Source organism: Camponotus vicinus, unplaced genomic scaffold (assembly GCF_025532165.1).
Source record: "Camponotus vicinus isolate PSW18456_S1 unplaced genomic scaffold, iyCamVici1.0 SCAF_8, whole genome shotgun sequence".
Classification (NCBI taxonomy): domain Eukaryota; kingdom Metazoa; phylum Arthropoda; class Insecta; order Hymenoptera; family Formicidae; genus Camponotus; species Camponotus vicinus.
This window is the reverse complement of record NW_028141980.1, coordinates 8,319,567-8,341,056: the sequence shown is the minus strand read 5'-3', so window position 1 is coordinate 8,341,056 and position 21,490 is coordinate 8,319,567. Positions and strand designations below refer to the sequence as shown.

The window sequence follows — 21,490 nt, the reverse complement described above, 5'->3', positions numbered from 1 at the left end:
TATGCTTTCGTTAATAATGTAATTATATCTTTTTTCGGAGGATATATATACATAATTTATATAATTTGTTTGTGCGCTACAATATACAAATAATAATAATAATAATAATATAATCGAAAATAATATAATAATATAATATATATAATAATATATAATATTTTATAGATAATTTAGATTTTTCAATGACAATAATTCTTATATATATTATTAAAATAATTAATTTTTAAGTCGATTATAATTGACGATTGTTGTGACAGTAAAAATGTGACAGTAACGCGATACGATTTAACATTACTATACAACGAAAAGGTACTCGATAGTTGCTGTCACAATTGGCAAGTGATAGTAGCGACGAATATCTATAAGATCCGTTCGTTTCAGTCGCACACTTCCTGCATCTCGTTGCTCTTATTTCCCTCCTTGGGAAATCTCTAAATCTACAACTATCTTATTTTAAATATACATAATTGAAACTGCAAGAAAGTGTAGCTAAACCGAACACAGATTTATAATTACAGTTTCAAGTTTATAACGTTAAATATAATAGTGGATACAAGAGCGATGTGTGTTAATGAAGTGAAAAATCGAAGCAGATTACATCCCCTTTTGAATGCGTTAGATGAAGTAAAAAGAAAAAGTGGGCTATGTACAATAATCTTGATTTCCTAAGAGAGGATCGCGTAAATCCTCTCAAGATACTTCTCTCCATCTCTTTAAATTAATTATAACAACGGAGATATGTTTAAATATAGACTCATTCTTGCTGCATGCACGTACAAATGATTGGGATAACGTTATGACAGAAAAGTCAGTAATCTATTATCTTACACATTTTCTTAGATAACTTCATACACAGATATACCGCACAAGATACACACGATTCGCGAGCGCTTTCGTATATAAGGAACAGAAGGAATATTATATTAAAGAGAAAAGCTCCGATTTTCTCTAAAGCTTCATTCTTTTTAATCATTCTTTTATATATTGTCCTATAGATTTAATATACTACACATCATTCGGTGAACACGGATAGGTCTCACTGGCCAACTCTCTCGTTTAGAACGACGTCTTTTATTCTTGCGTATTAGATAAATGTATCTAATCTTCCTCTTACGAATGGGAACTCAATCACGGTTATACATTACTGTCTTTGACGACACGCGTGTAATTTGAATCCACGATCCGTAAAAGAAAGTGGCTCGAGTGCCTCGACAGCACTTGGACGCACAATTAATCAAATCACTAAAGTTCGAGAGGCTCCAGCGTCGAAAAGTCTTTATAACATCACTCGCGCCAAGCACTCGAGCCCGATCCCCGATGATTCCACTCGAGGCGCAATATCTGTCGACGTTTGCGAGATTTCAACCGTAGAGCATCTTGGACGGCAGCACGTAGGTGGACAGCGAATAGAGCATCGACGCGTACCAGTGGATGCCCTCCTTCGTTGGCCGAGAGTCCTCGTTTTGTCCTCTGACGTGCGACGCGTCGTCCAACCTTTGCACGAAGAAGGACGTCACGCTGTTCCAGATCCTCAGCGGCAGGAAGGCGTAATGAGCCACCGTCTGGCTGTCGATGACGGCATAGCAGGACGCCACGACGTCGTCCACTATGAGCGTACCCTCTGTCGTCAGAGGCGCGTACACGCCCTTCTCGAGCACCAGCTTCGTCTCGACGACCTTGTCCCAACGTAGAGAGCTGTTCGTGCCGTTTCTCGCGACGGGATCGCTCACGAGGACCCTGTCGCCGGGCTGTACCTTGGCGGCGAAGATCGACGAACGACCCTTCACGGGCACCAAGTGTGCCGGCGTCAACGCGAGCACTCGACCGGACTCGGTCGTCAGATGGACAAACTGCCGCATCTCGGACGGGGCGCGATCCAGGAAGGCGATCACCTCGCTGTACACGATGTCTCCGTGGGAATTCAAGGCGGCGATGCGCTCGCCCAGGTGCACCTCGTCCAGCCTCTTTGTGCCGCCATGTTCCGTTCTGATCAGACTCTTTGCGGGGAAACAACCACCGGATTTGCCCGTTGAAGACGATTCTGAAAGTAAAACACAAAGATGGAAAGCATGTAAAATAAATCATTGCTTATTGATTCCCTAAATTTCTAAATAAAATCACATGGACTAACAAGGAGCCTAAATAAAAAAATGACAGAATTTGCAAATGTAACAGAATGCTAAAAAATTATAATGTTCTCCTTTTTTTAACTTTGCTGTACTGTAACTTTTCGAGAATACATTATGAAAGAATGTTATGGTAAACTAAAAGTTATATCGATATCATATAATGCAAAATGGACATCGTTAAATTTTCGCGATCGTTTAAGCTGATTAGAGCGATTACGATGGAAATTGGCGAAGCGTTAAAATCGCGCGACACGCGTAGGTCTCATTCGCACACTTTTTGTCACACTCTTCGGCTTCCCCCTTCGTCTCATTGTTTGCCCTGAGCATCGACGCGTATCGATTTCGCGCCAATTTCTACGCTCGGTTTTAATTCGGACCGACAGGCACGCCTAGTGATTTATTGTGCATTTATTTTGAAATTCGAGACATTCGAGACCGTGGCCTGAAATGAACACGAACCGCTGATTGCTAATAAAGGTAAATACGATGTTTCAAAAGAGAACGCTAGAGAGTGTGTAAAGAATACTGATTGGTGGATTCAAACACAAGCTTTTCGTAAAAATTATTTTACATTGAAGAGTACTATAATTTTTTAAAAATAACAAAATATTATCAATAATATAATATCATACTTTTCATAGGGATGAAAAATTAATCTGAGGGGGGGATATCTATTCAACAAATAATAATAATATTTAAAAAATTATAAATTATATATTTTTAATAATATATTTAAATATAAAAAATCCAAATATAGAATAAAATTGTAATAACATGTAGATTGTTAAATATGTAATACGTGTTCTCTCAAAGGAGTCAAGTCACTATGTTACTCGTAACTAAAACAGCATGACTTTAACATTCCATTAAACGGCGTTATATTACAACTGCACCGACTCCAGCATCTTTATTGCATTAAACGACGTCATTATAACCGCCAGCCCAGTAGTTTATACGCTCACCTTTATTGGCGTAGTATAATCGGTCTTTACGCGGATATTAACGAAAAATAACCACAATTAAAATCTATATGTCTGCAAATTTATCGCGCTTTTTAGTACTCGTTTATATAGTTTTCTCCAATAACTCGAGACAATTAAAGTACGTTTAAATGCAACTCATACGTTTTTCTCATCATATAGCGGAGTATTTTTAACGAGATGACAGCAACTACTAACCAGACTTGACGGAGCAATGAATGTGGGATCTGGACTCGTAATAGACCCAATCGAAACCAGCCTCGACTGCGAGTCTCGCCAACATCCCGTACTTGGAGCGATCTCGATCACTCGTTGTTATATCGACAGCTCGTCCCTCGTAGTGCAGGGAATCCACCGCATGTTTGCCCTCTTCATCCCAGCCTTCTGTCACTCTCAGCTTTATCCCCGGCCACTGATTCATCACTGAGATCGCCAGAGCGTTGAGCTTCTCCTTGCACCTCTGTAACATTGCATGTTCTGGCTTATCGGATTGGTAACAGATTGGTTAGTGGAGTGTAATGGAGTCTAATCTATGGATAGACAAGTTTACAATCTCTACGTGTTCCTCGTACTAATCATCCATCTTGAAAATTTAATGATTTAATTTAATATTGTATTTTTATTTCCCAGATAATGGGGTGGACAGAAAGAAGGAAATTTATCGTACACTGAGAAAAATCGTTTGATTGTATCAACAAGACGTATCTGATAGAAGGCATTTTGCTTAAACCAAGCAGAATTTCTAGTTATCATCAATAAGACTCGATTTTTTATAACTAGAACGTTTAATTGATTTTACTACAAGGATTTGGTTAGTTGGATCTATAAAACTTCTTATTATATTAACTAAACATGGACACAGTGATACCATTTTTTAAGTAAATTTAGTATTATTAACAAGAAAATTTGATAAATTTAACAGGAAGGAGTTAATCATCTGGTAATTCCTAAAGGAATTCTGATTCGTCCATTTTCCAACAAACATACTGATTGAATGTACCAGATTTCTAATTAATGCAACCAGATTTTTTTCTCAGTGTACATTCTCATTTATCGCAGTTTAGCAAATATAAAAAAATGTATCTTAAAATATTAATATCTAAAGTATGATATATATTTCTACATTTCTTTCTCAGTGTTGGTAACTATTTTTGGTCATAGTTGGGATTTAAATCAAGCATTCAGAAATTTAGAGTTAAAGCTGGCTTTTTCCAGAATGAAGAGCGCTTTTCCGGGCAGTTCCGCTTAACGCGATTTCCATCGCATTTGAAAACACCTCGCGACACGGTCCGGTCGTGGAATTCAAGTCGATTTCACGGTGCACGCGCGGAAAAAGGAGGGTCTTCCTCGTGACCGGTGGCGTCAGGTAGATAGAGAGAGAGATCAGCGGGGTTCTCCAGGGCCGCGGGAACCGCTGTGAGGAAAACGAATGCGTGTTTTGACCGGTCATGAGATCGGTCCCGAGAATCTTCAAGAGACTTTAACGGGCCCGAGTCCGTGGCGAATCAACGGACAAACAGGAGTGTATATATAAATACGGCCCCGAGACGTCGGGAGAAGCATTCGGTCACGCTGATCCTCTCTCCGCTCTCCTCTCTTGTCCGGAGTCACTTCTCTCTCATTGTCTACCTGTATCGACAAGACGGGCGGTGCCGGGCCACGGTGAATCAATAGCCGTTTTCTCTCTCGTAACGAAGCGCGCGGGACGAAACGACTTGTTGAGACAGGACCCAATAGCGAGGCGGAGGACCCATGGCTTAAACCCGGGACTTAATCCGGAACGCGGCGTATCGAGGGCGCGAGAAGCCAAAGCGCGCAAAGGGAAGTCTCTCCATTGACCGGAGCCGCGGCATTGTCGAAGGGCCCGCGTTCAAATCGATTCTCGGAGGGCAATCGCCCACGCAGGGCCGTATCATGCGGATGACCGGGCATGCGAATGAATCGCGGAGGAAGGTGAGAAGAGGATTCTCCCGCCTCTCGCGCCCCTCTCGGTCCTTTTATTCCCAGTTGACGAGAAGGGAGGGCTCGATCGACTTTCGTCAGGGGAGACGAAATCGCTCGTCGAGGGATCGGTCCCGAGGAACGATCGCGATTTTTACACGCGCGAGAGGAGCCTGGCACGTATAATATGCATACATATTTTGTTCCGTCTCTCTCTTTCACCCCTTCTCATTCACAATGGCGGTGCGCAACCGCCGATGGTCCGCCGGACACGAAGCGGCTCGCGATCCGCTCGCGGACCGCCACAATGAGACCTGTTCGACGTTGAACCGAGAATGAAACGGAGCTAACAATGTCCACGAATTTTGCAGCTTTTCTTGCGGCAATTAGCCTCTATTGACTGCGGATACCGGTCCCGCGCGCACCCCCTGTCCTCCTCGCCCTCCCTTTATTTCTTTCTCGGGGCCTCTCGATCCGCGTGAGCGTGAAAACCTTCACCGCCACGTGCACGCGATTGTCGCAGGCACGATTGCAACGTCCATCGGCTGTCGGATGAATTTCCCATTTGGGATATCCTCGTGAATATCGCGCTCCAAATGAACCTCCTGTGCGATCGGGATTTATATTTATTATACGCGAAGGTCCGTATAAATTCGCTCTCAATAGACGACTTTAATTCCCTCGCGCGTGATACATTGCTAATGAAATTTATAACCGAAGCTGCTTCAGTTTCCAGACCGCAACGTGGCCGAGAGTAACATCGGTCGATTCGCCGCTACTTCCGGCACGTGAAAGGAGGATGAGGATCGCTTCGGGAAAGTTGATTTAGGGGAATCGACCATTTTATAGAGAAACATCGAATATACCATAATCAAAAGTATCGATTATAAACGGCAGATTTCGAGAGGTATTCGTATCTCGATGTTACCAGACATTATCAGATATCGATTATGATCGATCCACGAAATTTTCTGATGCGCCCTCAGCTCTCGTGTAGCGTAGCGCTGTACGATGAGAACCGAGGTAATAGAGCACGAGAATGACGATAGAAGTCAAGGAGGAGAAGAAGAAGAGGAAGAAGAGAAGGAGGAGAGAGGGAGGGTATAAAAGGCTGCGAAGGAGTCTCGTATAAAGAGAGGGAAGAATGGTGAAGGGCCCGAGAGATATATCGGCCGTAGCGCGCTACGGGGAGCCTTGTTCACGCAGCGGGATACCCCCTGGGCCCCTCCCAGACTTTACATCTATTTACAAATATTTTGGCGGACTTGAGGAGATAGAGGGATATAATGGGATGAGAAAGAGAGTGCGCGCGCGCGCGCGCCTTGGTCGGCCAAAGTCGAGAGAATGTCGGGTCTTATGAAAATCCATTTGGAGTAAAAAATGGCCCGGCTCGTAATACATCAGGCACAGGGAGAGCATTACGCCAAGAAGTGGGCAGAAATTGAAAAAAAAAATTTATTCGAGAATTCCGGTGCGCGCTTGAATGTCCCGGAAACAACCAAAGCACAAAAGGGAAGCCGCGGCTCTGGTAGTCGCAAAAGTGGAGCTCGATGAAAAAGATGCGAGTGAAAAGTCTTTTCTATAAGAGAATATTGTCACTCGATACATCATCGTCATGATAGCTTCCGATATGAGAATTAATGATGTTAGCGACATGAAATTTTCCTTTCCATATAAGATGAGTGTATGTTGTATTACGGGATAGAGTAAAGTCATTGATAAGTTTTCGAATAAATGGATAAAATTGCACGAAGCCGGTAGCCGCGAAAAATGACGCGCCGCGAAGGAGATGCTGCCTGTGTATTATTTTATCTCTCCCTCATCGCGCTCGCTTCGATAACCGCTAATTACGGAGCGCATGTCGCTTACACCTCGTTTACATATTTCATATCTTATCGCTTAAACGGCATTCGGTAAACTCGTGTTAACTCTCGCGCGACTTTGCCTGGTATATAATCAACGTATAGCGAAAGCAATATTAATTTTCCTGTTCGGCGCGCGGTAACTAATTGCCCCCGCTGCATGTTACGGCTCGTTAGATCGCAAATAACGTCGACGGGACTGTCGAGAACAAAGGAGCGGGACGTCGAGACAAACGACGTCCGAACAGTCGGGGAGACGCTGGCCGAGGGTGTGGAGGTCAAGGAGCAGAGAGAGAGAGAGAGAGAGAGAGGAGTCGGAGGTGGATAGAGAGGAAGATGAAGAGAGGAGAAGAGCACGTTAAAGTGGAAGAAACGGCGGGAGCAGAGAGGAACCACGAATGCTGGGCTTCTCGAAAGGGGGTTGGGTCCATCCGAGACGATGGAAGATGGTGCGCGCGAAGCAGGGGACTGGGCTCTGTACCCAGCATCCAGCAGACGGAGCCCCGCCCCCACCGGTTTCTTCTCTGTTCCTTTTCCACCTCCAGTCCGCTTCGGGCTTTTACCTTTCTGCGTGCGGGGCCAGGCCAACCTTTTATTCCAATCTTCTTGTTTTAACGTGCTCGTTACTCTACCCCCTCCTCTCGATCCACCACCACCCTCTCTTCCAGCATTCCCGGGTCCGAGGGGCCCCGGGAGTAGTGGGCCCCCGATGTTGCGTGTTCCATTCACCGCGCAACAAAACGAACCGCCCAAGCATCAGCTGATCTTCCAAGAAGCCACTTCCGCCTCGGCGGCCACCCCGCGACACCTCGTCGATCCCGCTGATCCCGCCGAGGATCTAAATTCTGGATGGGAATCCTCTCGCGATTTTTTTCAAGATCGTTTGATTGCCATTTCTCGCTTTCGACGGATTCTTTACCGATGCCTCGCGTTTCCCTCGTACGCGATTGGCGCTCGTCTCGATTAAATCGCCGACGAGGAGAATTATCGAAACGAGACGCGATCGGAGCACGCGAAGGACAATGGCTCGGGATCGGAGAGATGACACGGCAACAATGACAGTCGTGTTTTCAGAGAGAATCGTGCGAGGTGCATCGAGTGTTTGTCGAGCTCTCTAGATGGTCCCAGCAATAACGGCTGAAGAGCAATCTCGTCTGCGCCGGAACGACCTATCTCACGCTTCCCCCTTCGTATCCTCCTCTCCTTCTCCCCTCATTTTTATATTTTCTTTCACCTCGTAGCGCCTCCGGTTTCTTTTCGTTTGTATACCGTACGAAATATACGCTCTCTCGTTCTGTTCTTTGTTTTAGCAGTCTGTCAAACAACCCCGAGTGTCTATCCTCGAATCTCTCGTGGAATCACGTTTTCAATCTAAACGAATTTCAAATCTTTTTAATTTATGATCGGTGAAAATTAATAATTGAAGAAGAGTCGATTCATTTTTCATAAATATCTCACGTCACTTTTCACTAAAAAGATTATTTTATATATATATTTTTTTGTTAAATCGAAGCTTTTTATTCATTTATCTTTTTAATAACTCTGGAGATTGCGTAATCAAATGATTTTGCAATCTCCGAGAAACCCGTGGATGCGACGATCAATCTCGCCAAGGAATTTTCAACCTGTCGTGGTTTCGATCTGATGTGTTTCTGCGCTTTAGCGGATCGGATTACGTCCTTACTGCTTACCTGCATAGCGACATTCTAAGAGCAACAATAAGACATAAAAGAATTCGAAAGATTCAAGCAGATATTAATGGTGAGTTTTATTGAAAAAAAGTAAGTTTTTTAATATATATCTCTAAAATGTAAAATGTTTTGTAATCCTTTCAATATATTTTCGAAATATTTCGTCAGACTTTAGACTCATTGTCAGCATATATACTCCTGGACAAAATTAACGCATAATTTTTTTTTACTTTTTCTTTAAAAGCTGATATTTAAATTTTAACGAAAAATTTTAAGGAAAAAGTGAAAAAAAAATTATGCGTTAATTTTATCCAGGAGTATATATTTCCCAATCATATGTATGATTAGAATATAATTTGATGAACATCCTAGAAATATTCAATGTTCTAATTTTATCTCGTACATGTTCGTGTTGCTAATCGTACGATTCGCATCTTAAAACTCGTTGAGTACGAGCGTTTTGCATATTCCCTGTCTCGTATGCCAGATAATGAAATTCTCGATGCGCGACGCCTTCTCATCAGGGCTCATTAGGGCTCATTAAAGATCCTTATGATTTTCTCGCGGGCCGTGCAATTTCCTGGAAAGCTCGATCGAGGATCCCCGCGCACGAGGAGGAGGCTGTAACCTGTCGCGGGACCGATCTCACCCCGGCGTGTCCCGGAGGGCTCATGTTACATCCTTATTACATACCTGAGCGGAAGACAAGACCGCGAGGTGGACGTTCGAGACGGCGGAGGTAGATCGAAGTCGACGGACCGCGAGACCCTTTTGTCTGTGGGAACGGATTACCCATCGAGAGAGAAGACGAAGGGGGATCAGGTGGAGCGATGGCGACGAGGGAGGAGAGGAGAACGCGTTGGGACGGGGGAGGAAGGTGGAAGACAAGACACCAGGGGCGTGTTATTTTGGCTCCGAGGCACGTCACGCCCGTCGTCGACAGGCACCTCGGGCACTCCACGAAGGCGACCGCGAGTGATGAAGCCTCGTCCACCGCAATCAAAGCACGCCTCGTCGCTTCTCGCCGCTCGATCTCTCGTACAGCTTCCTCCTTCTGGTCCCGTTCGCCCGCCGCGTATATCGATGTCCTCTCGCGCGAGTCACGTAGCATGCGAGATCGCGTTGAGGCGAAATTGTATCGAATCGATGCGCGGATAATATTTCGAGGGATCATGCAAGACGGTGAAGATGAGAGCGGGAAGAAACGTATTGATTTTTTATTTGCAATGTTGTTGGAAAATTAATTTTTTACGGTATCTTGATTCCGGATAATGATTTTTATGAAATATTATTGCTTTATGTCTCACAACTTTAACGTGTGCGTCAATTGAATTTCATTGATAAATTGCATGGAATATTTACGGAATATAATTATAAAATATACTCTTGTATATTATAATTATTACTCTCTAAAAGTGAATCAGTGTATTATCACTGAAAAACAGTAAATAGTAACTGATTACAGCAGTTATAAGTACAGCACTGTAAATCAGTGATATTTTATTGAAAGAATCAGTTAATAATTTTGACTGTTTCAATCAGTAATATTTCTCAATATCAGTAATATTTCTTTCGTTATTGTCAGTAATATTAAACTACAATTCATCTCTCTATCTATTTCATATAAAATTAAAAATTTTATTTATATTTACTAAATATTTATTATATTAAAAATTTTATTTTATTTATATATTACATGCATATTGAACTTATTATTTTAAATAGATAACGAACGAATAATTTTCATTAAGTCGCCAGACATTTATTTGTCCGATTTATAAAGATCGATTTAATATCTGAAGCCTTTCTATTGAGATTGTATCAGAAATTAAATCGAAATAATACTTCTAATTTTAAATGTCGCTCTTTGCAAACTTTATATAATTCTTATGACTAAAATTAAATACGAGAGAGATAGCGATCGTAGCGGTAAACGAACGAGCTAGCGATTACTGGTTTTACAGTGAATTTTATTTTAACTGACCATAATCAGTGAGATATAAGATAAAATAACAAAAAAATAAGCGTTTCCACTGAAGATCAGTAAAATACTCACTGATTCTCAGTGAAATCTTATTTTACCGTTTAAATTAGTGATATTTTCACTGATTCACTTTTAGAGAGTACTTTTATATGAAAATATAATTATAAAGAGTGAAACGTAACGAAAGAAATCACTTTGCTGCAGGATACTTTTGTCAAATACTTTTATATCCAGCGAAAAAGGCAACATGAAAGCGAGAAATAATTTATAAAGGGGTGAAAGTTGTAGGAGACATTCGATGCCCTTAACTTAAGAGCTTATCGCCCTCGGCCGAGTCGGTCGAGCAAGAAAGAAGAAGAAGAGGAGGAGGAGGAGGAGGAGGAGAAGGAGGAGGAAGCGAGAGACGCTCGAGGAGAGGAAGGGAAAAAGCAGAGAGAGGGAGAAGAGGAGGAGAAAGAAGTATATGTATATGGAGAAAGAACGGATATCGTGTTCCAAATCGGGATCCGAGGGATCGGGTTATTAGGATCGAAATGAATGTAAATCCCCTTAACACGATCCCCGGCCAAAACACGGCTACCCGCGGCTCCGAAAGTGGCCAGATTAGATACCGCTGGTCCGCCGCGATCCCGCAGGATGTAGCAGCCTGATCCTATCTCACTGGCGTTCTCTCCTTCGCCGCCGCCGCCGCCACCGCGTTGTGAACCCCAGGACCTACCCACTTACCTCTACCCTGTAGACGGGTCTTAAATCTCGCACGCGGACCGCAGGAATGCTTGGTGCGCGTCCGGCCTAACGAGGTTTTAATCGCCGTCACAACATCCACGTATAACACGTGACGAAGGTGTCACGTGCTCTTAAATCAGAAAATTACGTGACTCTCCCACGCACGCTTAGGATCGTGTTGATCGTCGCCGAAACAGATTTTTCCCTTCAGAAATACAAGTTTCCCCAACTAAATGATAGCGCATGCATTCTTGCTTGTATCGATAATGTAAGATTTATTTCTCGGAAAATATATATTCGATTTGCGTTCTATTTAATCGAAGCATTTTTCACGTCAGATCAGATTGGCGACTATCGCCTTGTCATATTGTTCGATTGGCGCCAATCGAGGAAAAATGAGGTAAAAGAATTCCCTGAATGAATTAATCTCAACGATATCTGAGCGATATAACACTCTCAAGATATAGATATCATATCGGCGACGATATATCTGATACGTTTTATTTCGCATTAATAATAAAATATCGTTACTTTTGTGTGTTAGCTTCCAAACATCAAAAGTTGAAAGATGCTCGTCTTAAAATCGTGAGCGCGCGATTTCACCATTTTTGGAAAAATTCACCGACGTTGTCCACGAAAGGATTACGAAACTGTATAACGGCACTCCTCGTAAACGCTATTGTAAATCACGGGTTATAAAGCGAATTCGTCGAGCATGGCATAAGGAGGTCGGCTCGATGAACAGATCGTACGAAGGAGTACGTCGCGAGGCGAATCGTGACTAGTTCCTTCTCCTTCTTCTTGTGATTTCCATTCGCGCGTGATAAGTCGTCTTGATTTGTGGTCGGGATGAAGTTATAATAAAAGCGCGCGCTTTCACGTTGCGCAGCTTTATAGGTATTTTTCGCAAAATTAAGATCTGCAATATCGTTGAAAAAAATAATTCTAAAGTTTTCGGAAATAATCACTGATTTGATAGACTTTTGGTCATTTCATTAATCTTGAGTTAATCGAGTATCAAAAGAAAGTCTTATCTTTCATCATTTTTCTCTTTACGAAATAGAAATCTATGTTTGAAATTAAATTAAAGAGAAAAGAGAGAGAAAAAAGACTATCCAAAAAAATCATTCATTTATACAAAATTTCTGCAAAAGATTCAGAAGACTAAAATTTACTGGAAAACTTGATTAATAAATTTTATCATAATAAAATATATAGATGTTTTTCCTGTCTTAAGAAGAAAAAAGAAGTTTGTTTTCGCGCTATCATGTCATAAACATAGCAGATACGGATGTATAATATAGATCACATTAAGGCATCTGTGAGGGAACTAAAAAAAAGTAAGAAGGAACAAGGTTCTCTCATTTCTCGCGTTAAAAATATATTATGAATGGCGGCGGATAAAAACGCGATTTTTGTTTATTATTTCGATACTTTGAAATTCCAAAATTCTAAAATTGTCGGCTAGAAAAGCAAATTCCGAGGAAGTCGTTTTGCTCTCGTCAAGATGTAGCTTCGCGATTCGATGCTATTAAATGTAACCGAAATCCTTGGACCCGGCTTTGGCCTTGTGCAAAAGAAACGTCCTTAGATCCTTCGTTGATCAAATCGCGAATTTAGAATGCGGCATTATTCAACGTCCAGACGGTGCTATTTATTAAAAGTTCTGTACTCCAATATGGCGATCTACGAGGCAAGCAGATTTATGCGTTATTGTTATTAATAGTCTTTGCTCATATCACTTTTTCTCTCCATCTTTTACAAATTTATCTAGAAAGATTTGTATCACTTCTTTCTATGATAGAAGATTTGTATCACTTCTTTCCATTTATTGATCTTTTTCATATGTTTTTTTATAAGAAAAGTTGCAAGTATGAAAAAACTTTTTTATTAAAGTAAAATACACTATCTACTTATATTTTGTGTTTTTATATATTAAATTTTTTTATAAATAATTTAAATCTTGACAGAAGGAAAGAGAGAAAGAATATGTATTTATAAGATATATTCATTTATTTTGACAACTATTTTAAAATTATTTAAAAAGTAAATAAATTTTCTTTCTTTTCTTAGAAAACATAAAAAATAATGGTTAGGTGTATAATTAATTTGTATAAATACAAAATCTTTGTATTTATGCTTCAAAGAATTAAAGGATGATTTCGCTCTATACGTGACAGATGTACGATATGATTCTGTCACGATGCAATTGATGTGTTTGCCCTCAATCGGGCAAAATCGCGCGGCGATATAAGTCTCGCATAAAGATAGAATCTGCGATTTGTTTGCACAAATGTGTTCAAGAAATGCAAAAATATATACATTAGGACAGATTTATAAATGTTTTCCTTATGCGGGTTGCCTTTACGCACCTTTACATCAGCCGACGTAGTATCCGAAACACGAACAGCTGATTATTTATCTTGTCACTGTCATGTGATTTTACTTCGCTTCCGTCGGCGCAAACTTCTACAACACTCGTCTGTAAATCATCCGTAGCGTTTTCTCGTTTGACAGGCTTTGGAACATACAGTTTCAAAAGGCGAAGAGAGAATTAAAAAAAAAAAGTACAAATATATATTTATGTCAAATTAGAAAAGAGCAATCGGATCAAATGTGAACATCATTAACATGATAGGTTTAAAAACAAATCTCATGAGGATTCAAAAAGGCAAATTGATCAAACGAATGAAGGATTCAATTTTCAAAACTGATCTGTTTATCGACAACTATATTTATTAATTTTCAAAGCAATTTAAGTAGCTTTAAAATAGCTGTCAAAATAAATAAATAAATAAATATCTTATAAATTCATACATACATAAATACATACTTTCTACATATTTAAATTGTTTAATATTTATAAAATAATTTAATATTAAAAAACAAAGTATATGCAGACAATGAATTTTACTTTGACAAGAAACTTGTGATAATAAATAAAAAAATTGATGCTTTTCTTATCAAAAAACTTTGTTTCCTTCAATTCTCCCGATATCATTTTTCGGAAAATTCACAGATTTAACTTGAGAGAAGATAAATGTATATATAAAAATTAGCGAACAAACAGGAGAAATGGCGAGAATGAGAAAAGAAACAACGTTCACAGCGTGTCTAGTAAATCATTCAACTGCAACCAGTCGCGTTAATTAATGCTAATTGACCCTTAGACCGTGTAAGTCTTTAGTCATAGTATGTTATTTTCCGCATCCGTTTCCTATCTTTTTACGTACCATTAGAAAGAGAAAAGCAAATTATAATATTTTCTCATTAATTTATATTCTTTAAAATTTCAACTTATAAATAATACATAAAGCATCGATCAAATGTTATTGTGGGCTATTTGCAGCGACTTTGCAATGTGACATTTAAATATATATATATATATATATATTTTTTAAATCCTTTAAACGTAGTTAAATTATCAGAGAAAAATAATGTTTAAAAGAAAAAAAGTGCAGAATACTTGTATGTAACTAATATATTTTTATCCTTTTGCAGATTAAACATATTTCATACCATTATATTTATAAAGCAGCACCTGCGCGACGCAGAGATTTACCTTGATAACGTCAATCGACAAACGGCGCTATCGTGTGACAGATTGGCCCGAATCGTTATTTTGCATTCCGTCACGTATCGCTTATCTCGACTCGCGCGATTTGCCGATTAAATCTAAGCGCGCTGCTGGCGCCGTTCTCCACACTCGAAAATAATTTATGACACATGCCATTTCACGTGATTTTCAAGGTGCTTGAAATATTTCTCTCACTTTGCAAAAAACTTAAATACATTATATTTTAATAAAATGCATATCGAGGGAAAATGATCGATAGAAGGTATTACATGTGTCGAGATTACGATAATTCTACTCCTTTTTATGATCCATATGGTCGGATGGAATAAGTGACGTAATTCTTTGATTAAAAGTAACGAGATAATCCTCAATTACACCAATCATCGCGTTTAATTGCGCTGCTTGTAGACGACAATCCGTGGGTTCTGCAGAACCGCGCGAGTAAAGGGATCGTTATAATCCATTGTAAATGCATTATCGTAGAATACGTGCACAGGCTACCTATCTACCCGGGGACTTTGAAGGTCAACGGAAGGAAAAGAATTCGGGGAGTCGAGTGGCCTACGGATAGTAGATTTGTATGCCTCTCTTTGTCTCTCTTTCTCCTTCTTTCTTTCTCGAGTCATGAATAAAACTGAATAGCCGAACCGGTAACCTAAACCCGGAGTCACTCACCACCTGTTGCTTTTGTGTTTGTACACGTCGGCCTTTTCACAAGTAAAACGACTCTCGGATCGACTATACCTTTTTGTCATTCTTCAGATCTAAGGTTCCGCGGATCTATACGACGCCTTTAATTGTTATTTCATTTAGATGAGGACCTCGGAATGATATATAAACTTATATATTATAGATATAAGTTATATGTATAGAATAGAGTACTTTTTTAAATCTCATCTCTTTTCGCTTTTACATTTTTCCGACGAATTTAATATCTAGTAAATTCAGTCTTTAACGAAAATTTTATATATTTAATTAAAACTGATCCAACTAGAGTACATTTCGCCAAAAAATAAAGTTTTTATCAGTGTAAATAATGATATCTTATTTTTTCAGTTGATATTTGGATTTTGTTTTTAATGCAATTTTAATTCAAATCGCGAATTTAATTACAAAGGTACGCTTATTGAGGCTTCAAATTAAAGTCTTATCATACATAAATATAACAGTATAATATAATATATAAATAAATTATAAATAAATTATATATAAATTAAATTTCTGCCAATAAGTAAAATAAAACGCGCCATGCATTTCTTATTATTACACGCGTCTATACATGCAATTAATACGGTTAATATAAAAACATAGAGCGAGGTGAGAGGCGAGACATTATTGCATCGATTAACTTATCTCGATAAAAATCTCGCGCCGACATTAACCGTATACAAATGCGCGTTAATATTGTCAAACGACTTTGCAGATAGACAGGTACATCGTTTCGCGGTCGCCTAACGTGTTCTGGAATTACGTCCCTCGAACGTTAAACACACGGGCAATTGCAAATTACGCCGGTCGCGCCGATTAAACGTGTAATCGATAAGATCAATCCGATTAATGCGGCCGCTTCGCGCCGACGACATCACAACCGGAAGCGCTACTTGGCTGTAATTCCGCGCGGCGGTGTACAAGAGCGTGTATTTAATTCGATCTTTCACGGCCAGGTAGACGCGGCGCGCGTCTTGTCACGGGAAATTAAGATTAACATTCTCGCAAGTGGCGCGCGCGCGCGCGCGCATGTGTGTGTGTGTGTCGTGTACGCGCGAGGTCGTTAGCGATATTTACAAGTATTACGCGCTCCGGTGCAATAAACTCGTTGCCGCGTAGTTATCTCGGTGTACTGTAAAGCAATAATCGAGTCGTTATCCCTGGGTCGGGTAGGCGAGAGACGAGACCGCAGGGGACACCGGTTGCACGCTGACACTTAAACAAGCGTGCGCCCTAAAGAAACACCCTGGAAGCTTCCTCGCGCGGTAGGTCTCCTTGTTTCGGCGGGGTATGGATATTTCGGAAAACCGAATTTCTCCGATTTTAGAAAACTGTCGTTAACTTTTGTAAAGGAAACTTTTGTCAAGTTTTTCCTCGCCACGGGAGATGCTTAAACAACGTGCCACTGTTTTCTACTTGTTGTATTGTAGTTTCGCCGATGCTGCCCCTGGTTAAACGTTCGGTAGTGTTATCGGTGTCGAGTGGTAGCTCGTTCGTTGAAGCGGAAGGGCAAGACGGGGGAGAAGAAGAGAGCAGGTTGCGGCGGGAGAGAAGAAGCATTGGCCTGGCAAAGTGTTTAAGAGCGTTATCTTCTCGGCTATTAGTCTTTCTTAGTGTGTGGCCTCCGGTCTCACCGGTCGTCCTGCTCTCTGGAGAGCACGAGCTCGAGCAAGGGTTAAGTTTAAGTAGCTCCCTTATCTCGGCTCACCATCTACATCCCGAGAGATTCATGAAGAGGATCAAGCGAAGCCGAGAGGAAGAAAGAGAGGGAGAGAACAGACAGAGGAGGCGCGAAGATTGACGCGAATTCCGTCGCTTCCGAATGTCAGGGGGAGGAAATCGTTGCGACAAGTATTCATGGGTCGTGGATGCGGGGAAATATGTCTTCCCGAATCGACATCGATGAATTAAAAAAGGAATTAATATTCGAGAAATTAACGCGATAAGTAAAAAGAAGAACTCGAACGTCGATCGGCGAAGGAACGAGTTCTCGCTGTTGACGTATTCTTCTCTCATCCTTTTGAAAAATCGAAATTCAATTCCAGGTGTAATGACCTTTGTCACGCGGTCCCATTCTGATTCGGGTGTCGAAATCGGCGTCGTAATTATCGACTAGCGATCGATCAAATGATCGAGGGGCGTCAAACGCTCGACGGACGTTTTAAGTAACAAGCGAATGCATGTCTCCTTTGTTAATACGCTGGTTTATTAATAGCGGGGAGGAGAGAGAGGAGGGGAACGCTGTAGGATCCCGCACGCTGTAATCCCGTAGCGTGGGTCCATTGTGGAAGGAAATGTTGCGCGATGCACGTAATTCCCACCAGATTGATGGCCGACTATTACCAGAATTTATCACGCCTGCCAGACGACTATTGTGACGACTATGTGTAAATAAAGAACACGGGGGTACCTGCTTGTCCGCGATGGGGAATGTCGTCAGTCACATCCGGAATTCGACGTTCGGATTTCGCTCTCTATTCGCGACGCCATGTTTTTCGCTTGAGATTTTATTTTATTTTTTTCGACAATTCTATACAATTTTATGACAAATTTTTTTTAGATTTTGAATAATATACAATTTATTTATATTATATGTGCTATTAATAATTATAAGGATTTATTTGTATAAATGCGAATGGTGCATCGTATTTTCGTCGAGAGTGAATGAATGAAATGAAATTTATAAATTATGGATTTTGTATCGACTCGATCCGACGACATTAATCGAATCGTAATTGGATGGTTTGTTTAATTAATCATTAAAGAGTGAATCGCTTTTGCAACTGAATAATTCAAGTTTCGGAGAAAGAGTTAGAGAGAGCTAATAATTCTATCAAACTCTTCTTTTCTTCCTTTCTCGGCTCCACCCGATTGCAAACAAACTATCTAACTCACCCCCACGTTTGGCTCGCGTCATTCGAATCAAAAACATCGTAAATTAAACTTTATCTTGCGATCGCTCTTGTGCTGCTCTTGATAATCTCATTGTTTAACAAACTATGGCAGGCACTTCCGCAAAACGCGGATAAGACGCGTGATTTATGAAGGATCCATTAATGTAAGCGTGTCGCACACGAATAGATTAACTCTGTCTGATGTTTAAGATGATATTTAGCCGTCCTTGGGGATGGAATCTAAACGAACGTGTCGTTAGCGAATAAAGACGTAATGTGAATCAAAGTTCCCATGACAGAAATCGTGGCGATAGAAAGGGTGAGACGAATCCGTTTGGATTTTTGCACGCCAGGCACGATTTTGGATGTATCTCGGGGAAGAAGGATTCATTTTATAATTCCAAAGTGTTGTGTCAACGGAGACCAGGGACGCAGTTCGCGTAAAACTGGAGCCACGATCAGAATCGCGCGATTTTTCACGGCGAATCTGGCCTCGAGGAGAAGAAAAGGGTCAACTACCGTGCGACAGGGGGTGGTTAAACTATAAATACTCATACAATGAAAGAGACCCCTGCCCTATGTATTTGTAAAGTTGCCGATTAGTCGCGCATGCACAAGTGAAACGCGTTTCGGAGACGAGTAAGATTTTATCTATGTCTAGGTCTTGGAAAAATGTTACCCCCTCTTCGCTCGCTTTTAAAGTAAAGGCTACAAATAAATATGGAGAGGACAATGAAAGAGAGAGCGGCGGTCACGCATAAGAATTTTTCACAGATCTAAACGGCTGTTATATATTTGACTATTAACTGTAAAAAACATTGTTTCCAAACAAGCGAAACGCGTAATTTTGTTCCACCTGTAACATAATTTCTGGGCTTGAATAGCTTATGGAACCCAAAAGTGCCTTACAACTTGTTACGTGATACACAATGCAATCCTGCAGTAAATTATTTCTACAACGTTGGTTTCATTTTTTTCAATGTTGGACTTTTTATCGTGATTTTGAAGACAAAGATGGAAAAAACAGCGAATATCTCATTTCCTTTCTCTCTCTTCCTCATACTTATTTGGATGTAAAAAAATAAAGAAGTGTAATAATTTGACGTTTTATCAAGCTTTCCAGTTGTTGAGGAAGAAAAGATCAGTTATCGTAGTGCGCACTGAATAGAATCCGGATGATACAAGAACATGAGCAAAAAGAAGAAGAAGAAGAAGAGCCGAGAGGCAAGTGAACGCGAAAGGGCTCGTGCTTCCGGCTGATCGCCTCGTTAGCGTCGTCGTGTTTCCAGTTGGTGAACGATAACCGCTCGTTAACGGCGATTAAACGGCGAGCTAAACACATCGTGGTTGCTGCTGCGCGAGACGAAACAATCTTGCAGGCACGTTGAGCCCCCGATTAAAATAAACAAGATGCCGCGCTTCTCTCGCCGCCTCCTGCAATTGCTCGCTCGCTCGCGTCTTGTTGCTCTCTCTCCTCTCTCTCTCTCTCTCTCTCTCTCTTTGCCGCTGTTTTCGCACGATATCCAATCGAGCGAGTTCGTATTTCGCATACACGCCACGCAATCAGGCTTTGCCGCCAATCTCGAAGCAATTAGTACTCTTGAAATAACACCGACAGGAAACAAGTGGAAAGAGCGTTTGTACAAGAGTCGGATGTCGTCTCGGTTAATAAATTATCGATGTCAATTGTGACGTAAAGCGATAGGAGAACTCGAAATTCAAAATTGACCAGCGCGGTTAAACATTTAAAAAAAAATAAGATGTCCTCTTTTTGCAACGACACTTCGGATCGAAATTTTCTTATGATTCATTCATTAATAACGATGAATCAAATCGTGTCGCCCACCCCCAAACTTTTTATTATTGAAATTCTTTTCACCTTCTCCTCTTTCATTTATCGAGTAGTGGCAACTCTGATAAGAAGTTTTCACCTTTTGCGTCGAGATATATTTCAGGATAACTTCTATTCGATAGACATGCAACGTCGGCGAGCGCACAAGCTCAAAGAGAGCCGGATAAGAGCGCGGAGAGAAAAGAAGAGTGCGCTTCGAAGAGAGAGAGAGTCGTGAGAGAGTCCGGTCGCGCCGGCGGGGTCTTAATAAGATGGAAAAGATGGTGCTTTTGTGTTGGTGGATGCACGAAGAGGCGGTCGATAGAGGCAGCCGAAGGGCGGCGGAGTTTACACCTCACCTTGAAAAGGCGCTTTCGTGCCTTATATCCCATGCTCCTTTCCCTTTCTCCTACCTCTCCTGGCTTTCTCTCTCTCTCTCTCTCTCTCTCTTTCTCTGCCTTTCTCGCTTCGCTTCGCGTCCGGCACCTCTTCCATCTTCTCCTCCTGGTCTTCTTCTTCTTCGTGTTTGCCCGCCTCGTTAACGCCTCGCAGTCAGAACGGACGCTGTACACGTAGCTATTTACCAGCCGCCTCTTTGGTCCATCTCTCTCTCCATGAAGATCCCTTTTCTCTTCCCTTCTCTTCGTCGATATTTTTAACCCTCTTGGAGAGTCAGCTTTACCAAAATACTGTGCGTTATCTCCTTTTCTGTCGTTTAACGCCGATAATCGCAATAAAACTTGATGATATATCCTGAGACCTTGCACGTCCTTTGAATTTTTATGAGGATATTATCAGCAAAAAGATATGAAGGAGGTTTATAATTAGTCGTTAATTAATTATCAACTTTAGTCATTTATATAAGAAGAGGTAATTTGACTTTTAATCTCCTTAAATCTCTGAGACTTTTATAATATTGTTATTCATAAGGAATTAATAATTTGTTATCGATTAATTATTTGTGCCAGTAATTTATGAAATTTTAAATTGACAATTTGAAATTTTTATTGCTGGGTATTACGATATTTGATGCCGGCGAAGCGAGAAGATGCGCATCGAATTAAATATCATTATATATATTAAATATTCATATATGAATATCAGTTTAATAATAATCGCGAGCTTCCCAAAAATTTAAAATAAGTAATATTATTAGTATATCTCTTA

At 40.8% G+C, this 21,490-nt stretch overlaps 2 protein-coding genes across 4 annotated transcripts in view; one reads left to right on the top strand and one right to left on the bottom strand.

Moving 5' to 3' along the window:
- Bigmax (helix-loop-helix-leucine zipper transcription factor bigmax) overlaps nucleotides 1-21,490 on the top strand; it is a 63,121-nt gene that overhangs the window by 19,642 nt on the left and 21,989 nt on the right. The window contains exon 5 of one of the 3 annotated variants that reach the window (XM_083106875.1): nucleotides 8,223-8,330. The exons of 1 other annotated variant lie outside the window; for it this stretch is intronic. In XM_083106875.1, coding sequence (XP_082963001.1) covers nucleotides 8,223-8,315 — 93 coding nt within the window. In that variant the 3' untranslated portion in view covers nucleotides 8,316-8,330. Of the gene's footprint in view, nucleotides 1-3,271; nucleotides 3,332-8,222; nucleotides 8,331-21,490 lie in introns of those variants that run through there. One more of the 3 variants, XM_083106884.1, reaches the window with a different exon arrangement.
- Nucleotides 12-21,490, bottom strand: part of Hh (hedgehog signaling protein) — a 38,487-nt gene continuing 17,008 nt past the window's right edge. Inside the window, exons 2-3 of the mRNA XM_083106872.1 lie at nucleotides 3,308-3,569; nucleotides 12-2,041 (exon numbers count right to left, since the gene is read on the bottom strand). Of these exons, the coding sequence (XP_082962998.1) occupies nucleotides 1,362-2,041; nucleotides 3,308-3,569 (942 nt within the window). The 3' untranslated portion in view covers nucleotides 12-1,361. The remainder of the gene's footprint in view (nucleotides 2,042-3,307; nucleotides 3,570-21,490) is intronic.